General features: G+C 28.1%; 1 protein-coding gene and 1 pseudogene across 2 annotated transcripts in view; both read right to left on the bottom strand.

Moving 5' to 3' along the window:
- Positions 1-4,504: 4,504 nt before the first annotated feature.
- Positions 4,505-22,625, bottom strand: part of LOC107443947 (zinc finger protein 341) — a 29,992-nt gene continuing 11,871 nt past the window's right edge. The window contains exons 7-10 of one of the 2 annotated variants that reach the window (XR_015428720.1): positions 21,368-21,499; positions 15,766-15,965; positions 11,205-12,391; positions 4,505-4,928 (exon numbers count right to left, since the gene is read on the bottom strand). Coding sequence is in view for 1 of the 2 variants with exons in the window: in XM_043041349.3 (XP_042897283.2) it covers positions 11,395-12,391; positions 15,766-15,965; positions 21,368-21,499 (1,329 nt within the window). In the remaining variant the exon portion in view is untranslated. Of the gene's footprint in view, positions 4,929-10,539; positions 12,392-15,765; positions 15,966-21,367; positions 21,500-22,625 lie in introns of those variants that run through there. The other variant, XM_043041349.3, reaches the window with a different exon arrangement.
- Positions 13,374-14,509, bottom strand: LOC147816678 (uncharacterized; annotated as a pseudogene).

Genomic DNA, 22,625 nt, shown 5'->3' with positions numbered 1-22,625 from the left:
TAATGTTAAAAAGATAATGATAAAATAAATATACTAATAAAGTCGAACTTGTTTATAACAAGATATTGGATTCCTGATTAACAAGATCCTCGGTTTAACTAGAATATTTTTAATAAATTATTGGTTTAATGTGAAAAAGATAATGATAAAATAAATACACTGACAAAGTCGAATTTGTATACAAGACTATCCTGGGTTTAAAAAGAAAAATTTAATTTAACACATTGAATGCCATGGGGGTCACCAGCACTGAATTTGTTCATAACACCATGGGGGTCCCCGGTGAAGCCGAGATTATTAGAAACACATAATTCAAGTACATTTTTAAGGCTTCTAATTTTTTTTACATTATCATTACTAAAATGGTTTGAAAAAATTAATGCAATACATACTGAGAAAATCATTTTGGCCAGACAGGCAAGCCATGTAAAATTAGTGTGGCATTCAACATGTTAAAAAAAAAATAAATTAATACAAGATTTAATGTTAAAAAGCTTATATGAAACCTTTTCATTATGAGCATCGGATTGCGTGCAGAATTTTTACTAAGCTTCTTGAAAATTACGTTATTGAAACAGTCAGAAAAAAAGTATTTGCTAGGGGTTTATAAGTTATAATAATAAAGAATGTGTAGTTCCTAACACGCCTTTTGTTGAATCGCAGGAATACATAATAAGAATTTATACTTATGTTTTTTTGTAAATGTTCCAGATGAACTATTTATAAAAGGCACTTTTAAGTGATTTGTTTTAATTTTAAAGTGCCAAATTTTTTTATTTTTTATAAAAAAAAGCTGAGAGAAATGATTGAAATTTTAGTCAACCTATCTTTAAAGATTTAAAATCAAAAATATAAAGAGTCGTAGAAGCTAATAATGAATCAAAAACTTTTAACAGATATTTTGTTTTTTTCTCATTTTGATTGGAATAGAAAATTCAGAGGGTTTGAAAAAATATATAAAAGATTAAAACAATATTTAAAAAAAATATTTTTGATTGTATAATATTTTATTAGTTGAGTTATTAAAAAAATTTTAGTTTAGTTTATTGGAAAATAAATGTAAAGACACTAAGCAACATACCTTTACCATTTGTTCAAACAGAATTAGACATAACCTTTTATTTTTGGACTCATTAGTTTAATTGATTTGGTTTAAGTTCGAATTTTTAATTAAAAATTTTAAAGAAAATTATGGGAAAACAAATGCAATTTTAAATTAAATATAATATCTATATCCAAAAATAAACATAAAAGTTAAAAAAGAAACTATATCTCTGATAAAGATATATTTGATTTTATGTCTGGTTGATTATGAATTACTTCCTAAATGAGGAGTTGATACTTTTTATTACCTGTACATACATACATACATTATCGCCTCTAAACACACATACATTATCACATGTTTAATAAACATTACGTAAAATAATTGTGAATAATTTATTTTAGCTCTATGAACAAATACACATTTCAAATGAAATAAATAAAATACATGAAATGAATACATCATTTGATAAATATCACAGATTAGACATGTACAGTTATTAATACTTTGTCATCAAAAAGTAACAAAAAACTTTTTTCTCATTATTTGATGAAAGAAATGCACATCTATAATTTTCTATTACCTTTCCAATGTAGGAAATATATAAATATTCATAACAAGTAAAAATGAAATTTGTAACAAATTGATTAAAAACAGTTGCAAATTTCTATTTAAAGCATAGTTTTGAAAATAATGTAATTTAAAAAAAAATATATATAACACAGTATAAGCTTCTTTTATATTCTCTGTTTTTAAATAATTTTTCATTAGTTTGCAGATAAAATATCAAAAACTTACGATTTAAATTTAAAAACAATGATTTTTAAACCATCAAAGAAAGTAATAAAAAGTAGACGAACATTTTAAAAATTAATGCTTTTCTTTAGGATTCTCTAGAAACAGATAAATGATTTTACTTTTTCCATGGCAATTTACGGAGAATTATTTGACTGGAATTTCCTTACTTATTTAGTAACTAATCAGTTTTTTTTAATAATATTTGTTTAATTTTATTCATTAAAATTTGTTTCATTGAACTAAGGTACCGAATTTTATAAAAATACATAATAACATCAAAATTTGGGAACTAAGTTCAATAGATCGCATTTCATTGAATAAAATGCAACTAAATTTATTCAAAAACATTAATTAGTAATTGAATAAAAAAAATTAATAAATTCTGGATGTTTAATTCTATGTAGGTTAACATGGAGGAGGTCTGTTTCTCACAAGCCCTAAAAATATGCTAATAGGAACTGCCTTTAGGTAGATTTTTCTTCTTTTTTTTTAAAAGTCAAATTTGCACTATTTTTTGAGTTGATACAAAAAATAATCATGTGAGGTTCTAGGATAATTCTCAGCTTTTTAAAAAATTTTTTTTTATTACAACAATTGTCTTAAAGCAGCCTAGGAGAATTGGCATTTAAAAAAAAAAAAAAAAGAAAAAAAAAAGAGTGTTTTTTCTTTCTTTTCTGTCACAGACTTATTTTCAGGCCACGGGTAAATCGAGAGTAAGTTATTCTCGGGATTGTCTCTCGGAGGTTTAAGCGACAATTTGAAAAATTTAAAAACTTGCTATGTTCTGATTCTAAATGCCTTCGTATAAGCTGATATTTAATCTAAAAATAAGTATTGTAAAGAGAATTTAGACATTTAATGATTTCTCATATTCAATCAAGTATCTCTTTCAGTAAGCTGTATAATTATGATTAAATGTTTATCTCCTGTTAATATTTATATAAAAAAAAAACTTTTATTGAACAGAGCGATGTGATTAAGAATATACGAGACATCCAGTAAACATAATAAATTCATACAATTTGTATTGTAATACTAACCAGCAATGTACAAAGATTAAAAGAAGGGAGACAAAAAAATTTAAAACACTACTAAAAATTGATTCTCTGTACAAGCATAAAATAAATTATAAATTTCACTGCTCTTTTTATTGAAATTGTAATTTAAATTGAAAACTAATGAATAGTATCAGAGCATTAAGTACAGATCATTTTTACATTTTATAACCTATTTTTCTTTGATTTGAAATAAAAAAAAGTGTATATTAATTATAGTTCATTTTTTAATTCTACATTTAGGGAAGGCTGATAAATTATTCACAGTAGATTGAATCAAATGTAAATAAAATGTTAAAATAGTATAATGTTTTGAAACAAGTGATATTATTTTGATAACAAACAATTGATTTACGCATTGAGTACCATGTCAGTCACCGGTGTAAAATATGACAGATTAAAACATGATACAAAACTAAAAAATGGCATTGTTTTAAGCAATAATTGAAAATTTATTTAAAATTTCCACAATTTTTATTTATTTTAATTTCTTTGTAGTGCACTTTTCATTGTTTTACCAGAATACAAGTGCTTCTAAGCAGTGTGCTTGGCCTGACAGGAATTAATTAAAAAATATACACAAATCGATTAAAAACAGTTGCAAATGTGTTTTTCAATCAATTTGTGTATATTTTTTCAACCAATTTGTGTATTTGTGTAACCCATTAACACTCAAAGAGTTAATGGGTTGAATTGGTTTTAATATATATATATTTTTTTGATAATAAAATCCACGTAATAGGATTTCAATTAACTCAATTTATTGCTACTCTATTTTATTATTTTTTTTAAAAATTACGATTACTTAACAAGAACATACAAAGATTAAAACCGAGCTTTCATTCTCACAATACACATTTTTGATATAATATGATTTTTTAAGTTTCTTTAAAAAAAAATTAGCACCTAAACAGGACATACTACATAATAAATATTATTTTTCAAGTCATTTGTAAAAGTGTGAATTAGTTAAAAGCATGGAATAATGAGTATTATGCAAACACTCATTTTTATACTTAAAAAAAAAAGGAATAAATATTTAACAAGTATACACAACATTGACATATGAAGTTTCATAATGAATAACAGGAGAGAAAAACAGAGCCGGATTATTTACTTTCCATTCCAATGTTAAAATAATATAAACTTACTAAAAATTTTGACTTTTAAAATTGAAACCTATAATTTTTATTTTTTTTAAAAAGTTAGATTAAAAAAAAAAAATCAATGAGTAGAATTTAAGGAGGAAATAAACATGCTAAAGTAAAGTATAAATCACAACAAAGAGGGGGAGTTTTCTTTACAATCTTATCTTAATCTTTAAGGGTATTCTCTTTACAATCTTTTTTGAAGAAAGGATACATTAGAATAAAAATATCAAATAAATTTACAAAATCTCTGTAAAATTCTATATGCTCCCGTAAAATAAGCAATGAACTTAGAAAATAATAAACTTTAATTGAAATAATATAGAATTAGTAATTGTAATAAATATATAACATTTCATTAATGAACAGTGTACTGAATTTCAATATGTACTCACAATATTTTACCCGTCATAAATATAGGAACTTCTTTTTTTTAAAATTTTTTATAATGAAAAATCTTTTTTTTATATACATATTTCTATGCTTACTTTTTCAAGTTCATTTATCAAATTACAACAATTATTCAGAGATTCTATTCAAACATATCTAATAAATTTGACCAGAAAATTTCAGATATTACTTTTAATTTTGACATGATTATGAAGTAGTAGTATTTTCATCAATTTGATACATCAACTTTATAAAAGTTTTAGTTGACACAATAATAATATGCAATAAACTTAATTAATAAACAACAAAAGATTAAGTTTTCATGCAACAGCCCATTGTGGGTCAGGGGATCATAGAGGTTGAGATTACAATGTCGGACCAATAGCATGATTGGGGCAATGTGGTCAGTATTGGGCACAAACCACCACTGAGGATTGAACTCAGGTCCTTCACAATGACAGCTCAGTGGTTTTAACCACTTAGCTATGGCTGCTCAAACATTAAATTCAAATTGTAAACAACAACATCAAATTGTAAACATCAAATTCAAATAATATTTTAAGCACAAAATATTTAGGTCTGCCAGCAAGAAGATGTACTAAGACTCAAGAATTTTTTTTATTAAGTCTAAATTAATTTTAGAGCATAATGTTTTAAAATGATTTATGTTATTTTAAATCCAATGAGATAAAAATATTAAAATTTGTGATTACATGCAATAAAACTTCTTCATATGTTTAAAAGCAGAAACATAAGTTAATAATATTGCTAAAAAGAATATCAGAGCTGAAAAATTAGATTGCTCGAAAATCCAGAGGCTTGAAAAAATTTTGATTGGACATACATTTTTAACCCTTACATACCAAATTGGGCATGCAAATATTCAATCAGAAATACCATAAAATACTGATTAAGCGGCACTCAAATTTGTACAAAAATAGTCAAGATGAAAGGTTTATGGAATAAATAAGATCAGAGGAGAAAAAAAAAACATTAATAAGACCTAAATAAGAAATTCAATATTATAAAAATAAATATTTATTAAGCAAATGTAGCTTATTCTTTGTATATCTAGTAGTCATGATCATTTTCACTAAAAAAGAAAAACGGTTTAACCATATTGCTGTACATAGTACGGATTTGGCCAATTACTGAATATTCTGTAGCCGAATAGCAACATTAAAAAAAAAATCATTAATAAATATTATTTTTTATATATCAATAAGTTTAGTCGTTATTGAAAAATAATCAAAACTTAGCTGAATTATTGGTATGGGGTAAATGAAAAAATAATCTTTAATAAAAATGTTTAAGATATTATATATTAACCCCTTGACATACGAAGACGTCCGAGAGACATCATTTGGTTCTAATGTCAAAACAATAATTGACGTGTCTCAGACGTCATCAACACAGAGATGCCAACTTGCTCCAGACAGCAAATTAAAAAAAAAAATCATTAATAAATATTATTTTTTATATATAAATAAGTTTAGTCGTTATTGAAAAATAATCAAAACTTAGCTGAATTATTGGTATGGGGTAAATGAAAAAATAATCTTTAATAAAAATGTTTAAGATATTATATATTAACCCCTTGACATACGAAGACGTCCGAGAGACATCATTTGGTTCTAATGTCAAAACAATAATTGACGTGTCTCAGACGTCATCAACACAGAGATGCCAACTTGCTCCAGACAGCAAATAAATATTTTAAAGTGGTAGTTTATCAATTGTGATTCTTGGTTTAATAAATTCAATTGTGCAGATTTTATACCCACCACTATTTCTAAATAATTCGAAGGCTTATATAATTCACCACTTTATAGTAGTTATGTCATGCTATACCTTTTAAAAAGCAAGCAAAAATAGTAAAATATTTGCAAAATTTAGTTTGTAGTTATTTACCGTTTTTTTAAAAATGATTTTGGCTTGTCCGGAGCAGTTGGCATCTCTATTAACATTCCATTGCGAGTTGTTGTTTTCAGTGCTATCAAAGATCATTTCTATATCAAGAAATGATATGCCAAGGGGTTAAGATAATCAGAAATATTTAAGATAATTAGATATATTTAATATAAATAAAAAACTGACCAACAACCATTTTAAAAAATTTACAAATGTAAAGTTGAAAAAAAAAGGGAAATAGAAAAAAAAAAAAATATTGTCTTAATTCTTAAAACAAAACTACAATGCCAAAAATATTACCCAGAAGACGTTAAAAGAGACAATGACTATCAGAAACGATTTTAAAAATGCACATAATGCCCATAAAAAAAAAAGATTATATACAAAAGCAAAACAGAAAAATTAAAAATCGATTTTAATTTTTGAACAAAGTTTTAAGGCTAAACACCTGTTTTCCAATTACCGTATTTTCACGAAAAAAAAATGTTTAAAGTCCAATAGAAACTCTCTTAAATGCCATGTTATAATAAAAACATCTGTGGAAACAAATTTTTAAAAAAAGAATAAATTAAATAGAAATAAAAAAAAAACGGCTCTTAATTTTTAAATAAAAGATTTAAAGCTAAAAATATCAATTTAACTTTGTAATGTTAATGGAATTTTCAGAACAAAGTCACTACAAAAGAATAACGTTCATTAGATATGTCATAATAAAAACGTTGATAAAAAGAAAAGTCAATAAAAAAGCTAAAGAGAAATCGAAAAAAAAAAAAACTTTAATTTTTAAATAAAAGATTTAAAGATAAAAATCTCAATTTAACTTTGTTACGTTGCCATATTTTCAGAAAAAAGTTACTATAAAAGAATAACATTCATAAGCTAAAGAGAAACTGAAAAAAAAATTATTTAGTATTGTTCTGAAATATAATTTTAATGTTGAGAATCACAGTTTTCCATGTTACTGATTATCTATCTTACCATAGAAGAAAAAAGTGACAACCAAAGAATAAAGTCCATTAGAAACGCTAAATTAAAATGCTCCACTAATACAGAAAAACAAGCAAAAATGGAACAAATAAAAAAAATCAAAAGTTCTCAATTTTTAAAACTTAAAGTGCTGATAAAACATCACATTTACCTGCATAGAGTTAAAAGAATCAATACAAAACTCATTAATCAGTATAAAGTAATCGAGTTTCAACTCTTCAAATTTTGCTTTTCCACTTGTTTCTCAGAACATAAATGAACAAGTTTTAGAACATATGTGTACAAAAAAATTCGAATAATGTATTGTAAAAAATATGATTTTAGATTATTCTCTAGTAAATCTATTTAAATTCAACCCAAAATAAACTTTTACAAATAATACCGAATATTTAACCAATTATTTGGCCAACCGAGCAATTGGCAAAGGGGCCGGATATTCCTTACAACCCAAGTATAATAAACAAAAAGTGAATAAATAAATTAAAATAAATAAATAAAAGTTTAAAACACTGTGAGCAGGTAATTGTTGATAATACATTATAGGTTTGATTTCACTACTTCTTGTTAAGTATAATGTTCTGAATTTACTTCAATGCTTTTCAAGCTCTATACTTAGATGCTAATAATAATACTTTACACTTCTGATTTCTGCTTCAAATAAAACTTTTGATGTCAATATAATGTTGTAAATGTTTTGTTTGATGCAATGCTTTTTCATAAATATATTCACATGTTTTTATTTGTAGGCAATTGAAAAATATACTTGGGCATGTATTTTTTTAGCAGACTAACATGCCCGGAAAGGCATGTAAAAATTTTACATTTTTCAAAGCCAGATTATCTTTTATAAAGCAAACCGCATTCCAAAAATAAATAAATGGTATTTATGCAATAGTTTTGAGATTTTTAATAATTCATATTAATTTAATATGAAAATAATTAATGAAATTTATTATTCATATAATGAAAAATTCAAATCTAAACTCACACTAAAATCTTTTATGGTACGCAATAAGAACTTTCGATCCTTAACATTTGAATTTGAAATAAATATGAGATTGAATGTACAAGTTGGTGGCATTTGACTCAGAAAATGATTATACCACAAAAAACATAAACAAGATTTATAATTCATGGTAAGAGAATGAACAAATTATATAAAATATGATGAAAAAATAAAATAAGAAAAAAGGAGGAAAGATCAACGGGGTGATATTTGTTCACAATTCTTACAGTTGTTCTATGTGTGAACCCTTGATCAATGTGTTAGTCCGGTTCCAGTAAGACTCCGACATGGTGCAATTAACAGTATAAACAACATATGTAATCCTTTCATACATATGAGACTATATCATATATGATCTGCTAAATCAAAGCATAATCAACAGTATAAACATATGTTATCCTTTCATACATATGAGACTATATCGTATGTAGTCTGCTAAATCGCAGTGTTATCAACAGTATAAACAACATATGTAATCCTTTCATACATATGAGACTATATCATATGTGATAAGCTAAATCACACAACAAAGGGGTTAAGAAATCACGGGGATGAGTTTTTTCAACTTTTTTTTTCAATTAAAAAAAAGAACAATACCACCTCTCCAAAGTAAGTTTCGCTTTCTCATATTCCTGAAAAAAGATTAGTTTATTATGATATTTCCTACCAAAACAAATACAAGTTAAAATCACATCATGATTGATTCTTATTCATGTGATTTAAAATTACAAATCATGATTCGCAGTCACGTGATTTAAAATTACATATTGCGATTTCAATTCACACGATTTAAGAAATTCGGTAAATTCCAATTTAACTATGTAAAATTCTGAAAAAATTGTCAGGATCGAATGAAATATTTTCACATCAGGTATTTAAAAATAGATCACCCATCAATATTTTTTAAATTAAAATGTTGATAATATTCTATGGATATAAGAGCTTAATAAATGCACATTTTCTTGCTAAACATTTTGGTATTTTTTTCAACAATTTAAAGTGTTTTGCACAAAATATTTTTGAACTTCGATTTTCAGCTTTTCTGCTTATTTACCAGACTAATCCTTGAAAACAAAGTTTCAATATATGGTACCGTAAAAAAAAATTACACATGCTGACAATACCACAGTACTATGTTGATTAAAGCCTGGTAGGAATTGGACTATCACGGGTTCAAGCATAGAACACCTTTTAAGACTAAATAAAGCTTCATTTGTTTCTGCATCAGGTCAATTTTTATTGCTTTCATCTTAGTTGTTTTTTTAGTATTGTCTTCAAAAATCCCAGACGGAATTACGAATAGCCCAAGAATCTTTTCCTTGACATAACTAAAACATTTGATGCAATTAAAATTATACACTTTGATAAATCATGTTGCATTTCTCTTCACTCAAATCAAACATTCAATTTAAATAATAACAAAAATAACTAATAGTCCAACAGCCTATGAATGGCAGACCTATGTAAGGCTGAAAATTGCTTGCAGTAAGTACAGTAGTTGATCTCGAGTTGCGCTGGCTTTGGCAGGTAACAAGGTGGCAAAGATACACAAAATAAGACCCTACTTACTTCATTTAATAAAAGCTGAAATATTTAGGGCAATATTTTAAGATGTTCCCCAAGTAGCTGAACATCCTTAAAGTTTAAGAAAATAAGACCTTACTTACGTATTTCGATAAAAGTCGAATTTTATATGTATTATTTGTGTAACAGTTTTAAGATGATTTGACAGTTTGCGTGATGGGTACTAGTTGCCAGGCACCCTTAAAGATAATGAAATGGGACTGTACCAACCTCAGCAGAATAGTTTTGAAGTTCCTAACCCACTATCAGACAGTTTTGAAATTTCTGATCACCTGTCAGGCAGTTTCAATATTTCTAACTACAGTCAAACCCCGCTATAGCGAACTCCCGGATATAGTGAACCAAAAGAAGAGAGGAAATTGGTTATTATGAACTTTTTTCTGTCTTTAACTGATTTTTTTTGTCTTCATTTCCTGCAAATTGTGAAATTTCTACAGAAAATACATATATCGATTTTTAAAACCAACTATTGAGTGGGATGTAGCCAAAAGTTTATCTTGTTTGCTTCTTCTGTCTCAGTTTCTCATCCCTAAATTTTTTATACGAAAGACGAAGAGCAATAAAAAATGAAAGTTAACACAATATTTGTTACTGCACATTGTTTAATTAGTTTCGTTTTTCTTTTTATTCATTTAAATAATGTGTAATAAAAGGGAGCAGTTCGGAAAAATTAGTTAAAATTGTTTGCAGTACGGATATAGCGAACTCACGGTTATAGTGAATCAAAATTTCAGTCCCTTTAAGGTTCATTATAATGGGGTTTAACTGTATCTGTTGAACACCTTTAAAGCTTACTAAATTATTATAGTACTTGCACCTTTTTCTAAAATCTGAAATTTATCTATGCTATTTGCGCAACTGTTTTAAGATAATTCCCTAATAGCTGGACAGTTCGCATGCAGGAAATCACCTACTGGACACTGTCTAAGGTTATTTAATAACTGTCGCTGAACAGCCCACTCAAGTTTTGGGTTTACGACTACTAATGTTCAACTCTGTAGCATTTGTCCCCAGTACGCAAACTGTCCGCTAAGAAATAGGTAGGTTAGGTTTCATAAAATGGTGCAAGTAGGTTCTCATTTTCTTAACCTTTAAGGGTGCTAGGCAGGTAATTTCCAGAATGTACAGGGAAACATCTTAAAATAGTTGCCCAAGTTATATAGGTATAAAAAATCCAGCTTTTATAAAATGATGTAAGTAGGGTCCCATTTTGTGCACCTTTGCCACCTGCTGAAGTCAGTGCAACTCTAAGTTAATAATAGCCAACCATTTTTACCCACCTTAGTGTACTAGCATAGAAAAATTTACAGCCTTTATAGTATAACAGAAAATCCGTCATTCACGGGCTCTTGGTTTATAATGATGAGACCATTTTCTAATGTATTTAAGCAACTAATAAACTATTTTCATATATTAGTTGCATCACTAAAAGCCATTTTTAGATCACTAATTGCTTCTAGGTTTTTTTTATCAACTGTAGTCTGTAATTTCATCCCCACTCTGCAGATCACCGGACAGTAGAGTAGACGAACTGGTCGAGTGTATAGTGTCGACAACTATCGGAGGAGCGCTAGGAATGCCAGTTTCGTCCTCAGCAGAATCAAACTGCAGATCATTATAATTCATGTCTGGTAATGATATCTGAGTCAATTCTGAAGCACCAACTAGAGTCCCATGGGCGGATATGATTTCAATGTGAGCTGTGGGGATGTCGTCGACTATTTCCGAACTACTGTCACCGTCTTTGTCACCGGCATCATTAAGTGTTAAAGGTCTGTTTTTCGGTCTACTCCTTTTTCTGGGTGCACAACTATCACCCAGTAACACTCTAATCTTCTTCTGTCTACGTGAACGATAATAGGGTTTTTTAATTGGTTTTTGATCGAGTTCTAGTTTGCACGATTTCGAGTCATCCGAGTCCGTCATGCCAGGACTAGATATCTCGAGTGTCGGTTCGTCGGCATGACATTGTTTAAAGTGATCATTTAAATAGTTCTTACGGGTAAATTTTTTATCACATATGCTACAAGCAAACGGTTTAGGACAGCTGTGAGTTAAAATGTGAGATTTCAGTTTGTCGGCACGATTAAATTCCTTCGGACACCCACTGTGCGTTCGGAAAGGACATTTGTAACGCTTGACCGGCTCGTGTATGAGTGCATGGCGTTTCAATTTGTCTTTCCGGTTGAAAGCAGCCTTGCACACGTTACATTCATACGGCTTGTCTTCGCTATGAACGAGTTTGTGAACTTTGAGATAACTGTCAGTCTTGAAGCCTTTTCCACATTCATCGCACGTGAATGATTCAGATTCAGAGTGTATTTGGAGATGGCGACGCAAATATCGTTCGCAGGGAAACACTTTGTCGCACCAGGAACAGTTGTAGGTGTGTGAAGAGGTGGCAAGGTGATGGTCTAGAGCTGCAGGTGTAGCATATTTGTTGAGGCATAAGTTGCACTGAAAGAACCTATCAGACATCAAAAAAATATTTTTGTCAGAGAGTCAAGGTCTATTTTTTGTGAAGGTATATACAGGGTATCTGCTACATTATAGATTTTCAAATTCATAACTTTCCATGACTAATTCTCAGAATTTTTCATGACTTAACAAAGTTACTTTTTTCTCCGACAAAAACACAACAATAAATTTAAAAAAGCATTATAATAATATTAATTGAAATAATAGGTATAACCAAAACTCTGCATCTTCATATTTATAGATTTCAAATTTAAAAAACAGAGTAAAGAAAGAGTTGAAGCAATAAAATAGCTGAAAAAAAATACAAAAGCAAATATTTTTTTTCTTCTGCAGAATTATATTCTAAAGATACTTTTCTTGTTCATTCGAAAGGGGAAAAATACTCCCGATTTTTCTGTTCTCATTTTGGAATTAAAAAAAAAAAAAATCGCCAATGACCGGCCTGCTTCAGCTAGAATTTTAAATTGATAAAATTTTTAAAAAATAAATAATAACAAAAATTCTGAAATCCCAGAAGTTCAAAAGATAATTCGCCCAAGAATTGATGTCTTTTCTTTCATTTTTTGAAGGAACACCATAATTTTTAAAGAACATGATAAAACATTTTATGTTTTAATAAAATATGACTGTGAGTGGGGATTTTGTTAGAAATTCAGACTTTCGAAACACCATGAAATTGGGGGGGGGGGGGGGATTTTATTTTAAAAATTAGATTTTTTGGCGACCTTAATTCATGACTTTCCATGATTTTTTTAAAAAAATAGTTAAAATCATGACAAATTTTGTTCAATACCAAAATTCATAACTTTTCATGATTTCTCATGACTTTTCAGGTGCGCAGATACCCTGTATATAATTGTTTAAACAGAAAAAGGGCTAACTAAGGTAAACAACGCTAAAGAGCACAAAAATATTATTAAATGCAGACAGCTGTTTCGGATGCTCAAAGGGTAACCTTCATGAGTGCAACAGAGAGAAATGAGAGAAAATAGGGTAAATATATAGAGAAAGGTGACGTCACAAGGGGGTTAGAGCAACGGCCAATAGGAGGGAAGGGTGAAAGGATGACAATGAATGGGAAGCAAGGAACAAAAAGGGGGGGTTAGTTAGGTTTAATCATAGATTTCCATACAGGAGAAAGATAAGGAACGCTGGATAGGTCATTGACCAACAGTTTGGAATTTTTGAAAATATTATAGGACTCATAAAAATCTAAATCAAAAATTGAAGAACAATTTTGAATAACTTTAGAAGAAGAAAAATCACAATTATGATTAGAGTCCCAACAATGTTGGGCAATAGATGAGTGTTTAAATTCGTGCTTTTTGACATAGGCATCATGTTCCTTGACAGGGCACTTTAAGGCACGCTTAGTTTGGCCAATATATGAAAGGCCGCATTGGCAATTAATTTGGTATATACCCCAGCTACTTTGACGGTCAATGGGCTGTTTGAGATTAGAAAATTTTATCTTATTAATGGGACTGAAAATAATATTAAAATCAAACTTCTTTAGGATATTAGCAACTTGCCGACTTATTTTAGGAAAATAGGGTAAAATGACTAAATTGTTAGAAAATTCTTTGGAAGGTTTATCGGTAGGTGATTGTTTAGTTAAGTTTTTATAAATACTATCCATAATGTTAGGAGAATAACCTCTGTCATGAGCAATGGCTTTGATGTAATTTAATTCAGCATCAAGAAAATCAATGTTAGAACAAATATTTACCGCACGGTAGAGAAAAGACCGAAAAGATGCAAGTTTTTGGTTGGGAGGGTGGGAGGATTTGTAGTGAGGGGGAAGAGAAACAGCAAAAGGTTTACGAGAGACAGTAGTATATAATGAATTATCATTCCGAGTCACAAGAACATCTAAGAAAGGAAGTGTTTGATCAAACTCTAATTCAAAGGTGAACTGAATGCAAGAATCAATGCTGTTCATAACATTAAGAATTTGATCTAAATTACAATTATTTTCCTCTAACAAAGCAAAACTGTCATCAACGTATCTTTTATAAAAGGGGAAAGTTAAGATTTTGAATAGTTAACTCTCAAAATAATGCATATAGATGTCACTAAGTATAGGGCTCAAAGGATTTCCCATGGCAAGACCAGAAAAAGGACTCCCAAAAAGTTATAGCCAAAGAAAAGGGTAAAAGTTAGTTAAAAATAGGATTTTCGAGGACCATTTAAAGATTAAAAAGAGGTCTTTGGCGGATCATTCATACCAAAGTAATTTGCATTCGGGTATACCAATAAATGATTTAGTGTTCTAAACACAACCTTTAAAAATTCAGCTGAACAGAATTCATTTTGATCCTACTAACAAGACGAAAATTTAACAATAAGTTTCTTAACATAGCAATTATTTTCAAAGAACACTGATTTTTGAAACTATTCTTTTGGTTAGCATTTCACCAACACAAGTCTGAAATTTTATATAAAATTAGAAGACTTATTGCATAAAACTTAAATGAATTTGATTCTTGCTTAAGGTTTCAAAATTTGTTTAAGATTGCAACATTTAAGACTTGGAATAGAAATTGTATAACAATCATTAAAAAAGAAAAAAAAAAGAAAGAAAAGTTGTTATTCGAGAAATTTAAAAGTTTCCTTTTCAAGAGTAACTTAATTTTATGTTTATAATCCTCATCTTTAATTGAATTCATCACAACTATACAATTTTAGCATCCATAAGGAACCCATTATTAAGAGTTTTCATCAGTTTGCTTTTCATTAGATAAATATATCAACAGCATTGATAAAAACATGTTGGGAATTAAGCAGACAATAAATATATGCACTATATTAGAATGAACCATTAAGGTAGATGTTATAATGGGTATTAAAATAGCATTGCATGTATGGAAAAGCAAAAGGAACTTTATGTATTGTTCCTTATAACAAGGAGATGGAATTAAGCGTGCTGACTGTGTTTACTTAAATATGAATTGCAGAAGGAAAAACCAAGAAAAAAAATCAAACAAATAGATGGTTAGAAAAAATACTTTTTTTAAAGTGCAGTACATACCTTTAACTATAAATAACACTAGAACACCCAAAACAAAATATTAATAGTTTGCTATTGAAACATAGATAAAGACCAGAAGAACAAAAATCCAATTGAGTCAAAAAATAAAGGCTAAATTTTTAATATGAAGAGCACTTATTTCAACAAATATTATGTTAGAAGAACCATGAAAAGCTTTACAAAAATTTTTTATTTATGAAAAAAAAGACAATGTTTTTCTGAAAGAAATGTACTTATCCATATTCATTACACTGATTAAAAAAATGACATTTAATAATAGTGTAAATAGACGCTTGGATTTAAAAAAAAAAATGTAATAGTTTTTATTGTACCTGCGACTCGATCTTGCTCGAGAATTGGGATAGAGACTGTGTGTAAATTGATGAGAACCGAGTTCAAAGAGTGAGATGAAACTCTTGTTGCATTCATGACATCTATACGTCATTTCATTTTCATGAGATTTAGTATGTTCAAGAAATGGATCCAACTCATTAAACATTTGACCGCAAGTGCTTAGTATACATTTATACACCTAATAAAAGAAAGAACAGACAATTAATACAAAATCATAACTTTCTACATGAAAGGCTGAGGACAATATAGTGCACACTTTCATCAAAGCTGAAAATTAGGTATCAAACTAAAGGGCGAAATTAGGAAATTTTGTCACTAACCAGAAGCTAGTACAGTACAGAACCCGTTATCCGGAAATCAGAAAACCGGAAAATCAAAAAACCGGAACGAAATTCGATAAATTTTCCCGCCATTAAAAAAAATTTTTTCCTCTTAAGATTTTTGGATTTTTCGTTCCTTTTTAAAGGATGTTTACCTTACCATCATTTTGGAAATAATCATTAATGCAATCTTCATCGTTTTTTCTTCTTTTTAAGATTTCCGAATATTTTTTATTTTTAGTTGGGTTTAACAATAAAAAAACGGCTTTTTGTAGCGATTCAGAAAACCGGAAAAATCAGTTATCCGGAATATCGATGGTCCCCATCGTTCCGGATAATCGGTTCCCTACTGTAGTAGCATTTTTAACACTAAACATACCAACACTTAATGTATACCTATTTCTACCATAGCCGGTCAAATGACCGGACTTCATGTTTGTTGATTGTATTTATGAACACGGATGTTAGGAAGGAAATAAACTAAAAAAAAACTTTATTATAATTAAACAAAATTTTATATCGTCAATTTTTATGTATAACAAACACAAAGAATAAGAATTTTTAATTCATTACTCAACACATTTTTTACATATACAGGGTGCTTTCATTGTACATTTTGCGCAAACACAATTCTCTTAATTATTATTATTTCTATAATTCCTATAACTAATATTAATTCTTCTAAGAACTTGTGCTGTCTTGATAGTTTCGAAATTTTTCAGGGTAAAAACTAACAGTTAGTTAATAATGAAGTAAAGCTATCAAAATAAAGTATAAGCTACTAACATACCAAAACATTCAGTTTTTGACACTTTCTCCTGCACAAAAACGCCAATCTAAAATTTTTGGTACTTTCTCAAAATTTCTATAATTCTTAAAATTATAAGAATATATAAGAATTATAATTCTTCTCATTATTAATTCTCCTAAGAACTTGTGTTGTCTTGATAGTTTCAAAATTTTTCTGAGTAAAATCTAACAGTTAGTTAGAAATGAAGTAAAGCTATCAAAATAAAATATAAGCTACTTACCAAAACATTTAGTTTTTGTCACTTTTTCTAGCACAAAAATGCCAATCTAAAATTTTTGGAGCTTTCTTGAAATTTAAATTCACAGTTATTCTGATTGAACTAACTACGCATCAGTCTTTGCAGAAATATGCAACTCATCGAATATAATACGCTGAACAAGCATTACATTGTCATTTCTGATCCAATAACCTTATAGAGCAATAAATTGTTCTCCCGGTCAAATGACTGACTGCAGTAGAAATAGGTATACGACAAGTATTATTGGAAAGAAACAAAATACAAAATAAATAAATAATAATAGAATATTAAGTGTATATTATTGTTTGAAAAAAATCATGAAGTCAAATGTGCAAAAACGATAAGATGATAAGCGCGTCTTTGATGCAAAAGTTATGGTATGTTTAGTCAGGGTTCATGCTCTACTTTAAAAATAAAATTCAAGCACTTTTCAAGGACTTTTTAAGACTTATTTAAAATTCTCAAGGACTTAAATTTTAGTAAAAGATAGACAAAAATTTAAAATTTTAAACCAAAATGTCTTGACGATAATAGTTAGTTGATGATAAATGTTAGACGATAATAGCAGTACTGAAAAATAAAACTTCCGTTGCTCTGTAATCTAAGTGTAAAAAAAGCAAAGGGTGATTGACATCAAGTCAGGGATAAAATTTATGATGCATAAAAATGTCAGATTTGAATTTTACATAAGGCCTATTTTAAGCTAGGTATACAATCTCTAAATATGCAAAGATCCGGACAAGTCATGAAGAAAAGAGGAACATTTCAAACAATCTATACAAAAATTAAAACAAAGTACATTCAAATTTATTTATAATAACAAATCTACAGTTAGAGTAAAGAAAATAGAAAACATACTACTTAAAATTATTAAAAGATATTTATTAGTAAAAAACTCATGCATCTTAAATGATATGTAAAGAACAAAACTATCATTAACAAATATAATAAATAATTTTTGAATGTCTGTAGTAAAATATGATTGAAAAAAGAATCAAATAAAGCGGACACAAATAAAAAAAGCTGAACTTCTACAACATAATCACTGGGAAGATGGGGGAGGGGGGGGGGAGTGTTCTATATAGTACTGTAATAATGAGATACATAAAAACAACTCTGACAGGAGAATTTTTTTAAATATTTAAAGTGGAAGAAGCATTTAGACAGTGAAATTTAAATTGTTCTTAAATATAATTTTAAAATTTTGACCACTTCTCACTTCTCTATTAAAGAAAATTAATCAATTATTGTCCCAGCTTAATTAGCATTTTAAATTAATTACCAGTCAGTCATTTTAAATTGAAACAGTTGCCAACTTTCACCTTAAAATCTTCTGATAGATTCTTCCTAACAATTTTCGTCACTTTGACTGTTTTAATTAACCAATCATACTTGAATTTATTAAATTTTTTTCAGTAGCATTAATCATACGCACTTTGTGTTTGCCTTTCTATTTGATTAAACGTCATCAAAATTTTTTTTTTTAATTGATAATAATATATTTTCATAATATATTTAATAGTAGCTATGAATTTTTTTTTATTTCAAATTAATTTTTGCAATATATATAGAATTGACTGTTTTAATTAACCTGTGATTCTTTTTTTAATTAATCAATCATACTAGAATTTTTTTTTTCAGTAGCATTAATCGTACGCACTTTGTGTTTGCCTTTCAATTTGACTAAATGTCATCATAACTGAACTGACTAAAACATAATCATAAAATAAATTTTTTTAAAATTAATAATAATATATTTTCATAAGATTATATTAGATAGTAGCTATAAATTTTTTATTTATTTCATAAACGAATTTTTGCAGTATATATAGAATTACTGTTAATATTTTTTTATTCATTGAATTTAAAAATTTTATATTGCTTTTATTTAAAAGAAAAATAACAATTGACTAAGTTAGTTTTTTAAACTTTTATTTGTATTAGATTTTTAAAAAAAATGCCTCTCAAAAAGCAGGTAAAGTCAATACATTAAAGAAAGCAAGTATTATTTGAAACACACAATTCAAATTTTCTGTCAAATAAAAATTTCATTTTTCAAAAGTAAGAAGAAACATTCAGCATTGCTCTACTGTTGTTGGCTAGCATACAATAATCCCCTTTCCCGGAATCATGTAGCAGGGGCAGCAAGTGAGTAAAACTAATCATTCCATTCAAAATAAAGTTTCGGGTTATCTTTAGAAGTCCCCTTCTACAAGAAAGTATTCTTCCATCATTTGCAACATGTCGCTATTGACGTGACCCATGGCTGAACCAATTATTTATTTCACCTCAATCTTTTTCACTAGCTAATACTTTTGTTTTTAACAAATCAGTTAGGATTAAAAAAAAAAAACGAAATGGGATAAATTTCAGGGGCCCCATTGGAACTCGGAGCCTGGATCCTTCCTTAAAAACAGATCTGCTCAGGAGTCTACTGCAGGGGGAAAAAGCTCCTTCCAAGTCCAACTACTCATATTTCTCTCTTTGAGTTAAAAGCAGGGACTACAATAGGGTCAAACCCAGAGCTAAGTCAAACCGGTCTTTGCTGAGGACCACGTTGACCAAAGAGGGAAATCGTGACGTGCGCAACTGATAAGTGTGGACAGCACACGTCATCATCAGAAAGGTAGGAAAGTCATTCTCTCGCACTAACGTGCGTCAGATGTTAAACACAGAAATGCGGAAAATGGGGCGGTTTTTAAGAGTTTCAGATACTTTTCAAGGTCATTTTAAATTTTTCAAGGATTTAACATTATTTTAAAGTACTTCTAGGGGCCCTTGAAAATCAAAATGAAATTCAAGTACTTTTCAAGGTTTTTTCAAGGCTGCGGGAACCCTGTTAGTGTTAATAGCCTCTTTTGAAAACATGAGGATATATTTTCAAAAATTAAAAATTCTAAACAATTAAGAAACTTTCGATATTATTAATACATAGCATTTATGAAGGACTTTTCAAAATATGGTAAATAACTATAGGATTCAATTCTAAAATTCAAAAAAAATTTCCTTGACTTCTTGAAGTAGGTTTACGTGAAATTCAAGTGTTGCATATGTTTTCAATTAATAAATCTTAAGAGTTTAAGATTTTGAACCAATAATGCAACACAAAATTTATCAAACATAAAAGTTATTTGTTACAAAATAAATCAGAAATAATTGCAAGATAAAATTATATTAAGTCAATGTTTTTTTAAAAATATCATTCGCCATAAGATTTTATTTATCAAAAATGGGGATAGGGTAATGAGTAATAAACAAAACCATTTTTTTTAAATATTTAAATATTATTCGCCCTTTGGCTAATGGCAACTGTATATTTTGAACCATATATCAAAGTGTGCTTTAGTATAGTTTCCAAATAATGTCATACCATACAGTAGCCAAAACTTATGTTGATCTAACAAACTGAAAATATCTACTTAAAAAGATTGACATAAAAAAAAAAATTTATGATAAGGAAAAAAATGTGACTATTAATTGAATCAGTAAATCAACAAAGATTTAAAATTAAAATTTTATATCAATTCAACTCAAGATTTTGCCTACATAAATCCACTGGTGCACCATAAGTTCTTTTTTTCCTTTCTATTATCTCAACTTAGTTTTAAAAATAGTATTGATTAAGATCATGAATATATCATTTTTAGAATGGTAAAAAATAAAAGGAAAAGTTGAAAATAACTGCATTGCTTCAATACTTTACATAAATAAGTATAATGAAACCTAGTTTTATAATTATATAAAGAATTCCTCTTAAACCATGAAAATAAAATTTTATTTAATATTTAAGTTAAGAGATAACATACTAAACATATACACTACAAATCACATATCATATTTACAATTGCAAATAGCATGCTAATTTTTACATCAGAATACTGTTAAGTATGAATAATAAAACTGGCTCAAAAATAATAAGATATATTATGTTTATCTTAAATTTCTGTACAAAACTCTTTAGTATTATATTAAATTTAAGCTGTTTTTTTAGTACTTATTGCTAAACAATTGTATTTGTCATAGTTTCTTCCAGTTTTTTTCTTTTCTTTCCGTGTCCTGGAAAAAATAAATTTTTTCTGGATCAGCTGCCAAATCAGCTTACAATAAATAATTAAACAATAATATCAATAATTTCATTTAAGGCTGATACTTAAAATACTTGATTTATCCAATCATTAATTTTGAAACAAATTATAAAAAAAAAAACTTACTTTTTCTCTATCATGTGCTTTCATGTGGCTTTTTAGTTTATAATAGCTTCTACCAATGTAAGAGCAATATGGACAGGCATAGGAATTTTTGTCAATTTTAAAGTCTTGTGCTCTATCCTGGCTCTGTTCATGCTAAAAATAATAAAACAATTTACTAAAAAATAAGCACATATAACTGAAATAAACTGACACTTTATCAGCAGGATTGACACAACTTCCTCCTCGAAATGAAAAATATTTTTCTGCCCGACATATATATGTTACGGTCAATAAGTCGGTTATATAATGCGGTCAATAGTCGGTTAATATTAATACTAACCGGTCAATATTAATAATAACCAAATAAACCGGTTAAAGAATAATTTATGCAAATTTATCACATTAACTGGTTATTATTAATAATAACCAATGAAGTTTGGTCAATGTCATTCGTTCGCTTTTTCATAGGGATATTTCCATATCGCGATCTGCCACATCAACTACAATCGTCATGGTGTCAAATTGATTGGAAAAAAAAAATTAAATAAAACATGCGGATGTTTGCCCGGGGGTGGCTACGAGTGATACCCTTCAAGTTGGTCCTTTCTGTGAATTTTTTTTCCCTTTTGGTTTCCTGCGGGTAGCTGTCAGGAAGTTGCAAAGATTATTTTGCCACAGATCACGATACGGAAATCTCCCCTTTTCATTTTTCACTTTGACCAAAAGAAGTGGTTATTATTACTTTTGACCGATTAGTATTAATAATAACTGGATTTATCACTTTAACCTCAACACACATACAAAGAGGCTCACCAATACCCAATGCTATATAAACCATTTAATAATATTGACCAAACTTCATTGGTTATTATTAATAATAAACTGTTAAAGTAAATAATTTGCGATATTTCTCACTTTATCCAAAATAGGAGATTATTATTCATATTCATAGCGTTAATAATAACCGTATTTATTACTCTAACCGTAACATAAAGATTTAAAAATTTTTACTATCCTATTGATTGAAAGAAATAATTATTGTCTTTTTCCAACCGCACACAAATTTTCTTTTTCACAGGGAAAAATACAAATTCAATAATATATATATATATATATATATATAACACAAAAAAATAGAAAAGCAGTAAAAAAAAAATTGAAGTTAGAAAAATATTAAAAAGATTTCTTTTAAAACATGTTTAAATATGAAAGTTGAGTATTCAGCCCTTTTTCTCAAGCACCCCAAGTGGTTGGCTAGGTAAACCTGATGTTAGATCCC

This window comes from Parasteatoda tepidariorum, chromosome 1 (genome assembly GCF_982258835.1).
Source record: "Parasteatoda tepidariorum strain Cologne lab strain chromosome 1, Ptep-v5.0, whole genome shotgun sequence".
In the NCBI taxonomy this organism is placed as follows: Eukaryota; Metazoa; Arthropoda; class Arachnida; order Araneae; family Theridiidae; genus Parasteatoda; species Parasteatoda tepidariorum.
Note: the sequence above shows the minus strand (reverse complement) of the source record. Positions and strands in the feature narration are given on the sequence as shown.